The sequence below is a fragment of the Austrofundulus limnaeus genome, unplaced genomic scaffold (assembly GCF_001266775.1).
Source record: "Austrofundulus limnaeus strain Quisiro unplaced genomic scaffold, Austrofundulus_limnaeus-1.0 Scaffold58, whole genome shotgun sequence".
Taxonomy (NCBI): Eukaryota; Metazoa; Chordata; class Actinopteri; order Cyprinodontiformes; family Rivulidae; genus Austrofundulus; species Austrofundulus limnaeus.
In genome coordinates this window covers 1,112,779-1,124,842 of record NW_013952460.1, presented here as the reverse complement: position 1 = coordinate 1,124,842, position 12,064 = coordinate 1,112,779, and the positions used below count along the sequence as shown (strand labels likewise).

At 40.6% G+C, this 12,064-nt stretch overlaps 1 protein-coding gene across 5 annotated transcripts in view; it reads left to right on the top strand.

The window, feature by feature from the left end:
* Nucleotides 1-12,064, top strand: part of foxp1b (forkhead box P1b) — a 230,273-nt gene that overhangs the window by 115,803 nt on the left and 102,406 nt on the right. For all 5 annotated transcript variants that reach the window (XM_014009469.1, XM_014009467.1, XM_014009470.1 and 2 more), the window contains one exon: nucleotides 5,649-5,818. In XM_014009469.1, the coding sequence (XP_013864923.1) occupies nucleotides 5,660-5,818 (159 nt within the window). In that variant the 5' untranslated portion in view covers nucleotides 5,649-5,659. The remainder of the gene's footprint in view (nucleotides 1-5,648; nucleotides 5,819-12,064) is intronic.

Sequence of the window (12,064 nt, the reverse complement as noted above, 5' to 3'; positions counted from 1 at the left end):
CACACACACACACACACACACACACACACACACACACACACACACACACACACACTTGGTTGCTTTGGTTGATGTGTTTCCATTGGAGACCATCTTGCCGGCCGCTCGCCCCACCATCAGCCATCTTGTTCTCATTCATGGCGGCTCGCTCAGCAGCTGCAGCGCTGCCGTAATGTGTTTTTGAATGTCAGAAGATGACTTTTTGTTTATCCTGACATTACCCTCGCTGTTTATTCTAGTCAAAGCTGCATCAACTTTGATTCTCTAAAGCCCCCCTCCCCCATCCTAAAACTTGTTTACAGTATGCTTGCCCCGAGTGTCACCTAGGAAATGGGCTGATCATTCCACCTGGTTAATATTAAATGACTCTTGCAAGGAGATGTGTTTGTTCATAAACACGGACCTCTGCTCCTCCTGTTTACTGTGGTCATGGCAGCGATCACTTATTAAACAAACAGCTGCTTTGTTTGCCAGTGTGAGTGGTCTGCTCCTGCCTCATTCAGGGTCTGGGAAGGACGAGAAACGTAGGCTCTGGGTGCTCCTGTGTTTCACCAAGTGAAGGACAGTGAGTTCTCTAAAGCGGATGTTATTTACAGGTTGTGAAGACAGATGTGTTACCTTTGCTTTGTCACATAAGTGTGAAGATATACAGCCGGCCGACCGAAGGTGAAGACAGACAATTATGCTTTTGCTTGTCTGCATGTGTTCACATGTCTGTCTGTTACCAAAATGTCTCTGGAACACACTGGACAGATTTTAATCAACCTTTGATTTATTTTCAACGACAAATGATTAACTTTGAAGTCAAACTAACTCAAGATGGACTCCACAGCTAATTCACATTAGCCAACACAAAACTACAGCTCAGTCATACTTACAGAAACTGAACTAAAACTGAAGGTGGTAGTAGCCGTGAGTCATTCAGAACTTATACTCTTATCATATTTGTCAGAGCAGGGGGTGTCCCCATTTTTGGCATCTGACACACCCGACACATCTGATTCACATTTACCTTAGTTTAATAAATGTTTTGTCTGAGGTAGGGTTGGGCGATTAATCAATATAATTGATTAATTCAAATTTGCCATTTATGAATATTTAATTTTGGGAAAATCAGGATTTTTTCCCACCAATGCTCTTTTTGGTGCTTCTGTAGTTCAGAGGTCACCCCACATGTCCCTCGAGATGCTTGGTACACAACACGACAGTAAGGCAGCTAGCAGAGAGGATCTACTTCTCAATAAAGGAGGCACTGTTCCTTCAGTTTTCTGGAACTGGTTAGGGTTCACAATCTCACTGCAAAATCTGTTTGCAAAATCTATTTGAAGGCAAAATTGATTAAAATCAAAAATTGAATTTGGGATGAAAAAAATCAGAGATTTTTCTTTTGGGCCATATCACTCAGCCCTAGTCTGAGGTCTTTTTGTGTTTTAACCATCTGTGATTCTGAAGTTTTCAACCCTTTGTCATCCCTCTTCTTCTCTCTAAGCTTTTTATCAATGTAATGAGCAACTTAAGTACACTACAGATCAAAATCAAGTTTCTCCACACCAAAGCCAAACCCTGCCTAACTTGTTCTGATTCGGTTTATCTGCAGCAGGATCTTGCGCAATTTTTGTTTCCCATAAGCCTCTGTACAAATATGATGCCCCCCTCTTAGTGACGTTTGGGGATTTTATTGCTAAGCTCTAATGACTCCACTCATCAGGAGAGGACACCTGGAGATATAGCTGAGATTACACTTTATTTTAAGGTCAGACCAAAAAGGATACAACTCAACATAATCATTGTGTAATCAACTCCATTGTTCCGCAGTGCAAAAWTATCTTAATCTACTACTCTGGCATGAAACATGGTGGACAATATGCATTCCTTCAAGGGATTCTAGACCTTTATAATTTATCTGTGACTTGTTCGAGGGGGAGGTGGTTTGTTAAAGGTGTGGTATTTGACTGGACAGCTCCCTGTGGATTTTGTCCAGTTTCTGCATCTGTTGTCCCGAGGCGAGCTTTTAAGACGGGGATGCTAAGACAGGTTTGTTGTTACCGATCAGGTGTGTGATAGTGGTATTTTTTTTATGCAGGTTCTGTTTGTCTTTTGACTTCTCCACAGAATCAGGAGCCAAAATACAGCAAAAGATAAGCTTCTTAAAAACCTTGAGAAGCATTGTGTTGTTTCACCTTCGGTGCACGCCGTTGTGTTGTCTAGTCTAGCAACCAAGCCGAACCTAAACAACTCTAAAGTGAACCTCTCCCCATTGTTTCCTCTTTTGTGTCTTTATCTCCCACCCAAGAAATGTTGTGCTTTTGTTGTGTGCTTGTGTAAACAAGCTGTGTGAGAACTCTGTGAATCGAAGCAGGTGGCCACTGAGGCTTTACTGTCATGAGCATTAAAGAAAAACAGAACATGGAGAAGGGTCAAAGCGCAGCTGCGCGGGCCGACCTTACCTTGAATCAACTGCTGACTTGTTTGACTTGTCGAATTCCAGGCGAGCATGACGACAGAGGGACCGGCATTGGATTTCCAGCGAGCAGTTGACTGATGAGTTCTGGCTGCTGGCTGTTCTTAACCTTCAACCTGTCTTGGTCAGGTGGGAGGCACATGTTTCTCTTGTACTGTACTCCCTCCTAATCTGAGTTAGAGCAAAGAAAACAAACAGTAAACAAACTGGGCTTTTTTTTTTATAATTGAAGGTTTGTTTCAAACACTTGTTTTACAGGTAACTTCCCCTGAAGCTCAGCGAGGCACCTAATAATTACTAACCCTGTTACTTTTGTTTCTGCAATCTGCTGTTATGAGTTGCTCTACTGGAATTTTTTTTTGATTCCTCTTTTATTTTTTTTCTTATTGCTAAAAAAACTGAACTGACATGCTCCATTAAAAATAATAAATGCCTTTTGTGTGTTGTCTTGTGCTGGAATATTTGTGCTTAAAGCATGCAAATCTAACCCCAGTAACTGCACCGCTTTTAACAGGCTACTTGACCCGTAATTAATGCTTCATTTGTTGTAAAAATGAATCGGATAGGAACATTTTGAGCTTTTTGAGTCATCACACACACACAAGTGAAAATCAACAGACAAATAGACCTACATGGGGCCAAGTCACACGGCCAAGTTGCCYGGGTTTCAGCTCCTGATGGTCTGCCTGCTTCAGTGCTCCACAGATTAACACTGTTATCAGCACAACTCTCTAATAATGCTCTTTCCTATCTGCTTGATATTTATGATGGATAATGCCCATTTTCCATTTTCCTTTTTCCCCCCCTCCAATTTTTTTTTCATTCATGATATTGCAGCTTTGAATTATTCTGTGGTAAAATTAATGAGAAAGTAGATTTATGGGTTTCATTTGTTTGTCAATTCGAAAATTAATTGGGTGTTAATTTTAGCCGTCCCCTCATCAGTGCCGCTTCCCAGCGTGCACGCATTACTTTGCATTCATTGTAGCCATTCTCTCCTTTTATTGTGGGTCACTAGTTTTGCATACATTAAAATAGCCCTGCGGCTCATTCTCTTGATTACTTTTGGAGATGCTGTGCATTTGGAAACTTAGGCCTCTCCATTACAATTATGAAAATTGTGCATGGGATTGCAGTGCATGCATTATAAGCATTATTTTCAACCCATTTTATTCAGTAAAAAAAAGAAAAAGATCCTTTTTTTCAACTGTCTGCACATGGTTTACTTYAAATGACATTTAATTTAGTTCTGAAACGCACATTTCTAATTGGTATCTCAGCGCTGGTGCAAGCGAGGGCCTGTAGATGGAGTTGGTGGCCGGCTGCTTCTCATCCCACAGTATTCCTATTGCTCACTCCTTGTTTAGAAAATCCTATTATGGAGAGAGGCTGTGCCAGACTGAAAGGGGTGAGCCAGGTCAACATCTGTCTGGAGTTGGAAAGGGGGGCCGGCTCTAGTCCATCCCAGAGAACGGGATCCGTACGGCGGGCCAGGCTGCAGAGACGGGCCCAAAAAGTGTGGGGGCGTTGTGACACACAGCTGAACCGAAATACAGGCCACAGTGTCAGATCACTCATGCAGTTATGCTTCTTGAAAGCGTGTTTCTAAAGTGGAGAAGACATAAAACCACAGTGCACTTTTACTTTGAGTTTTATTTGGGGACAGTTTTAGTCTAAAACTACTAAAAATGATTCTATACTGGAAAACTCCTCGAAAACAAGGGTTTAAAAGTGCAGCTCTGCTTATCAGACTTTTTTTTTGTAATCCCACATCTAGATCATTATCTCACCTATGCTCTGTAAATATTCTTGTGWGACAAGTTGTCAGCCTCAATTTCCCATCTGTCACTCTGAGTGTGTGTCCCCGTGGTGTCTGAGAGAGCCTGCATCTTGTTTAGATCTGATCTCTGGAGACCCCTCTGCCTGTGTACCAGAGCTCAGTGCATATACACTCGCGATGGCCGTTCCTATCACATGCCTTAAATGTGACTTCATAAATCTGCGTTTAGTTTCCATTTTCACATTCTTCTATGGTGACACACAGTATTTTAAAGSCATTTATTCTGCTTCATATAAATAATTAATCAGCCAAGTTAATTTGCTCCTGCCTGACTTGGTCAGCTTCATTAACTGATCTGGAATTGGGAGGCAAGACGCGTTGTGCCGATGAGGCCCGTGACCAGCGCACAATAGCTGTAAATCATTCTGCTGATTTGAGGAACACAAGCGCAGATATGCACTAGTGTCACTGGAGCTTACCCCTTGAGACACAAAGGAAGTGCGTGTGTGTGTGTGTGTGAGGTGGTGGGTTATATGGGGGCGGGGTGGGGGGGTCTGTCTGGATTTTGTGCATCCAAAAACACAACGGAGGAAGCAACAAATATCTATATATTGGTTTTTAACACTGATGCTGACAMTTTTTTTTACATTATGCATGCATTTATTCTTAAAACAACACTGCTGGTATTTGTATGTGATCCTCTGGACTTAGATTAAATCAYGAAAGACAGAATTTTATTTTTCCAGTTCCAAAAGGGTTATTTATATTCAGACTTGTATTTTGGTGTTAATTGAGCACTCCTCCTGGATTAGTCTTTTTTTCGCGTGGCTTCATATTGGATGTTTCTCAAGGAGATCCTTTGGCAGGCCTCACACAGTGGCCCTGTTTCCCATTAAAAAGCCATTCTGCAGCGGTTCTTCTGGGAGCCATGCAAGTAAATATATCCATTTCCATAGAAAGTGTTTTGTTTTGGAGGTCCAGTGTTTTCTTGGGCTCCTTTGCTCCCACTCTGCTCAGGTTGGGTTCCTCTCCTATGTGTGCTGGACCTCAGCCCCTCCACCACACCCCGGCACACACTCTGTATTGGAGAACACAAACAAAACCCGAGCCCCGCTCACGTCTCCTGATAAGTAAGTAAGCACTTATCAACTGCTCAGAGTTTGCAACAGAAACAACAAAATCAAGAAGAGTTCAGTGCACTACTGAGGCAGACTGGGAGAGTTTCACCTCACTGTTGCAAGCAAGCAAACGAGACGCAGAGAAGCACAAACCAACAGGGGAAACCTAAAGTATAATGGTGTGGGAAGGATACAACAGATGTTTGTAGTTTGGTCCACTGAAATGTGACCTCATGGCTGCRTGTTTTAACAGCTGTTCCTGTTTTCTGTTTTTCTGTCCTCCTCTCAGGTTTTTAAGTCATGATGCAAGAATCTGGGACCGAGGTGACAAGCAAYGGACCAGCCAATCAGAGCGGAGCTGCAAACGGGGAAGGCGTGCCCAGGGAGGGTCGGCCCAAAAGTGCCACGCCATCAGTGGATGTGACCGCTGTGGATCTCCTGAATCTCCAGCAGCACCAGGTACACCAGTCCTCTTTTCACACCTGTCCTCACTTTATTAGATCCTGTCAACAGCAGGTTCAATCCACTGCTGAAAGTGCCACGTAAATATTTAATTCCACCTCAAAGTACATCTCATAAGTAAACACATTATTATGATTATTTATGTATATTCAGGCCCGTTTTGAATATTTTAGGAAGGGGAAGTGCTTTTTGTGTGTTTGGTTGTGAGTGTGTTTATCGTAGCATGCAGCATCTGCATTTTGCTAAAATATTTATTATTGTCTTTTAGGTACATAGGTGCTACAGGATTTTGTAGACAGTTTTAAAATGACKATGTCATGATGGATGACAGCATTTCCCTCTGGCTCATGTAAACACACCTCACACTCACAACTAATGCCACGCTCTGTTGTGTTAACCGTTGAGGTGCGGAGATGCGCGCCGTAGCTGAAGCTGGAATATTTTTTGTCATCGCAGACCTGAGGCGAACAGACATGCTCTTTCTGTTGGTGTCAGCATTATATGTGGCACACGACAGTGTGTTCAAGGAAACGGCACTGAAAAGATCAGTGTGTCTGCTGCTATCTTGGTCTATCCGACAGCACAACTAGGGTTGTTGTCAGGAGCTGTTTGGTGATGATGCACAGGCTCTTTGCTGTTGTCTGTTGTCACAGCACATCTATCAGGATGTGTWCAAGGAGAGGAACAGTCCTGCAGTGTGGAGCATGAAGGAAACAGTACAGTGTTTCATACAGAGCAGAAAACCTGAGAACTCAGTTTTATCATTTATTATATGAAGAAGCATCATGGTATTTATATGACCTTAAAGTCAGATACTATTAAGCACAATTATATTAATCAGTATTTTTGTCTCATATTACATCTGCAAAAAAACTGCATGTGGAATAAAAGCACACAGTAAGAATTATAACATTGTAGATGCACCAGTTAGCCATAACATTGTGTAATTGGAAAGTCTGAATCCTGGCGTAAAGTACGTTACTTTGTTACTTACCACACAAAAATCTGTATTTGACCAATCACACACCCACCACCTTAGCCTGGCCCTTGGCTTCCTATGCAGCTCCACTCAATTCTAGTTTCCCTTCACTGCTCCGTCTGGGACTTCTCCCATAGTCAAGGATTTCGCTGGCAGATTTTTAGCTGAACCAATCAGAGAACAGAACGTCAATGTTCTGCGCAGTGTCTGCTAGTTAGTTTAGCATACGGCAGTGGAGGAAGTGAATGAAGCCAGTCTGTGTTGATAAGGCTTCCAAATTAAATTAAATTTGTCTGACAAACCAGCAGCTCTCATTTACAGTTGTCACGTTCGGCTCGGTACTTCTCTCCTCTCAGTAGGGTTGTTTACAGCGCTCGCGATTTCTGGTTAGCTTCTTAGCTTAGCCTCCGTCACAGCAACACACACACACATGCTTCAGCAGAGGCCACGCCTCCAGCAAGAATCACTTCTCAATAGCAGCGAGTCCAGACCCTTGTACGAAGCAGAGTGAAGGACAGGGTCTGGTTTTTACCAGGCTACCACCACCCACCTGGTAATAGCACTCCCCTTCAGTAGGACCCTTCCGTCTGAACAGTTGCAGTGGTCCCCACAAAAACTGTAAAGTAACAAAGTTTCTCATGTACCCTGTTGGTAGTATCTCAGAGGCCTGCGACTGCAGGTGACAACAGAAAGTGCAAGGTGTTCACCCACTCTGTCAGATTCTTAAATGCTTATTGGATGGCATCAGTGGGAAGCAAAACCCATTTCAGAGACCTGTCCCCACAATCATCAGCTTCTAACTGATCTGTTAACATAATTGTTTAAGATTCAGATGTTGTTTGCTTATGTTCTGAGTTGTCAGAAATATTTTGGTGGCAAAAAGGCTTAATTCTAGGTAGGTGGTCATAATGTAATGGGCAGTTGATCTCAGGTTTTAACATATATTTCACATAGAAATACTAATAAAAAAAGTCTTTTATTAAACATAGTATTGATCAGCTGTCTTTACGCACTAAATTTTTAAAAAATAAAGTTTTTTTTAATTGCAAAAGGAGAAACAGTATTTATATTCTTGTTAGTGTTTAATGCTACTACCTGATTTTTCAACATATAGGATGTGAGAAAATCAGCAGATAAAAGGCGTTTTAAGTAATAATTTTTACTTCACAACACAATGCAAATACAGCCGTGACCTAATGTGACACCATTGGGTTTGAAATCTTCTGTAATAAAATGATCCAGAATATGCTTTGATGTTCTTTGAGCTTGCTGTGCTGTGGCTAAGTTGTGGTCGTAAAAAGATGTTTTAATATCTGTGACTCGAAAGTTGAGTTTTTCGTTTGTAATATTTTTAGCAGTCAAGTCAAAGTTTCTTTGTTTTTTGACATAAATGAAATATCTTTAGTTGAGTAACGAGCTTTACAGGGTCAGAATAATAAAATCAGACATAGTAAATCAGCAATAAATATGAACTACAAAAAACATAAAAAAAKATTTAAAATGTACAAAAAAGCAGTGTCACCTCTATTTTGTAATAAACAGTGCCAAAAACAAACAATACATTTAAACTGAATCCTGAAATGGATGTGCAGTTAGTGTAAGGAGTCCAGTACTGGTGTCCTGTGATTGTTTAGTTTTTTCCTCTTAAGGTTTCATAACAGAAGTTAGATCTCAATTTTACCAAGGAGCTGTACTTTTAATGACATTCAAGGGATAATAAACAACAGGGGCAGTATTTACGTGATGCACTACAGACTTTTGACTCTTTCTATGCTTTATTTATTTATTTATTTATTTATTTATTTATTTATTTATTTATTTATGTTTTGTTCAGTTTAAATGACTTCTAGATGTCAGATTTGATGGCTTCTGTTTCTAAGACTGGGCTTGTTTTTACCTCACACCCAACAATGAGGGCATAAACAAATATGAAATTAGGTTTAGCTTTTTCTTTATTTCATCTTTCTATATTTACACAACACTGCACGGGTGTGTTTGTAAGAACAAATTTTACGCTTGGAAATTTGGCAGAAAGGACGGGTCTGTGTGTGTCCTGCTCTTCCATCTTGTGTTGTAAAACCTCAAGGATTCTCCTGATCTGCTCTTCATACCCACTTCACCAATTCCAGATCCCAGACACTGATCCCAGATCCCACCCATTCTTTATTTCGGCTCAGCATGAGCATGTCTTCAGCGAGAAAATCACAGCCATACTGAATTCATTACGGCAGTAGTCACACAAAACCATGGATAAAATTTCAATAACTGCAGGCCACAGTTGAGTAAACAGTTGCACTGAAACTTAATTCCTGTTGACTTTTTCCCTCATTTTTTGCCAGGGGCACATTGTAATTTGCTCTGTAAAGACAATGGGGTTAAAACTTTGATAAATGTGAGGCAGAATGAGTGAGAACGTATCCAAAAACTGTCATGGATCTGCACTTAACTCAAAGACAGGATGAAGTCAAGTCTGCCAACTAGAATAGGACCACTTCTAATATGATCTCTGTAATTAAGTAAAACAAGTCTTTTAATTTAAGTTTAATAARTTGCAGGTCTTTTTAGGGTGTWTTCACACCAGCCCTGTTTAGTCCGCTTTAATCAAACTCTAGTTTGTTTGCCCAGAAGGTCCAATTCATTTGGTTTGAATACATATTCAAACTCTGATGCGGACCAAAAAAGCGATGTCTGCTCCACCTACAATCCTAGGTCTTGGTTTGATTGACGTGAACTCGTGTGGTTCGAATGCCTATGTGAATGCAAAGCAACTGGAAACCACTCCAAAAGAAGGAAGCAGACTAATGAGTAATAAAGTTTCTCATATAACTCGCACATTTTCAGTAAAGTGGACATCCCTGCTGTGAAGTTGGATGTGCTCTTCAGTGCATGCCTCCTTATATGGAGCCGCCTCAGCCGCCTTGTATGAAAATCAACCTTCTCCATGTTGCTCTGCCTCATCTTCGGCTCATGCTGGGTCCAGTRTTGAGGAGTTTTGTTTGGAACATTTGCCAAAAAAGAAATCCTACAACGGCTAACATCTGACCTCAATCTAACTTGGTTTACATTTCACCAAGAAGGAAGTTGTGCTCAGTGTCTTCTTCAGAGGTTTTTATGTTGATTCCTTCAGTGGTTCTTGGTGCAGCGCCCCCCACAGGCAACGAGTTGAACAGGTTGTTCACAGGGTTTACTTTGTGAAAGCGAACCGCACCAGCTGAAAATGTAAACAAATGTTATAATGTTGTTCCCAAATCTAATCGAGTCTACCGGACTAGTTCACACGACCTTAGTTTTTACTTCATGAACAGATTTGTTGGTTAATGTTATAAAGCCTGTGGGAGAGTTTAATCTGAGTATGAAATATTGATTAACAGATTAAGACAAAGGGTGATATGTCTCACTAGCCGTGTTTCCATCAGGGTKTTTTAATGTGCATTTTGAAGTGTCACATCAGAAAAGGTGAATGGAAATGGCTTGATTCAAAAAACCTTCCTCTAATTCGCATAAAAGTTGATATGCCCGCTTGAGATGTTTTTTTTTTTTTTCGAAAAAGAGTTAATGCTCAAAAGGAGAGATGGAAACACATTTGTCGAATCTGTTCTGACGTAGTGAACATTTACCTCACATGTTGATCTGTTGTTCCCGATGTCTGTCCGAAACCGGTACCAGAGCGACTGCAGCTGCRACTGGGAGCTGGACCTTCCTCCTGCTGTCGGCATCTTCTCAGTTATCCCCGTAATGTGAAAAAAAATGCATTTCTTTATCAACGTCTCCAGACATCATGTAACATCGCCAGAACTAGTTGATATGACAGAATAAGTACAATTTTCCTGATAGTAGCAACACATTCCTGATAACTTCTCTCCATTTTCCTGAGATACGACTTTTACTTCCTGTTTACTACACGCATGCGTCTGACGTAACTGATTTGCTTGAAGCCAGTTGATGGAAACACGTCTGATTCGCATTTATTTGTTCTTTCCGTTTTGCGAAATTTTRAAAATTTGCTCAAAATTCGAATTAGAATTGGATGGAAACACGGCTACTCTCAGGGACTTCAACAGGCTACTTAGCAGCCAAGTGTTACTGGCACGACTTGCAGGCAGTGTGCGTTTTTGTCCCTCTTCACTAACCCAGGTCTTTTTCACTCACACACCATGAACCTTGCTAATTGTTCTTGGGGTGTTACACTCTGTTCTCAACCACTTGATAACTTTTCAGCTTTGTGACATTTCACAGTCTTTTCTTTAAAGCTTTATTTGCTGCCTTCACTTGTACACCTCTAACTGACACACAGAGGGTCCCCTTTTCCTTTGTTCTCCACAAAACATCCTAGATGCTATTACTCCTTTAGGGTGGTGTAAAAATCAATCTAAAATGTTCTTTAGACTCAAAGTGAAAATGTCTGAGAGTCCCCTGAGTGAGAGAGAACAACAAACCTGGCAGTGACATATCATTTATTCTTATTAGGGAACATAACTATGAAAGACAGTCCTCATTAATAAAGATGGGGGATGAAATAATTGTAATCTGTTTGATCATCTTGATCCTGACAGGGGAATTCATCTTGTGGACTAGTCAAATTTGAGGGAAGTAGACCATAAGCTTGATTTAAGCATCTCTATTAGTAAGTCAAATACTGTTTGTTAAGAACTAAGGGAGGGGAAAAATACTCTGCCTGACTTTTTTTTCTGAGAGAAATGATGTTGAAATTGTGCAGGTTTTACTATTAGAAGAACTCTGAGATTCATTATGTTMTAATTATCTTATTCTGTGCTTATGAATGGTTTTGTGCATTTTGTAAACTTTTATATAATATACAACCCCAATTCCAATGAAGTTGGGACGTTGTGTAAAACATAAATAAAAACAGAATATAATGATTTGCAAATCTTTTTTTAACCAATATTCAGTTGAATTCACTTCAAAAGGCAAGATATTTAATGTTCAAATAGATAAACCTTATTTTTTTAATTTTCACTCATTTTGAGCTGAATTCCTGCAACACGTTGTAAAAAGCTGGGACATGGGCATGTTTACCTCTGTGTTACATCACCTTTCTTTTTAACAACACTCAATAAGTGTTTGGGAACTGAGGACACTAATTGTTGAAGYTTTGAAGGTGGAATTCTTTCACATTCTTGCTTGATGAACAACTTCAGTTGCTCAACAGTTTGGGGTCTCCGTTGTCGTATTTTGCATTTCATAATGCTCCACACCTTTTCAGTGGGAGACAGGTCTGGACTGCAGGCATACCAGTCTAGTAT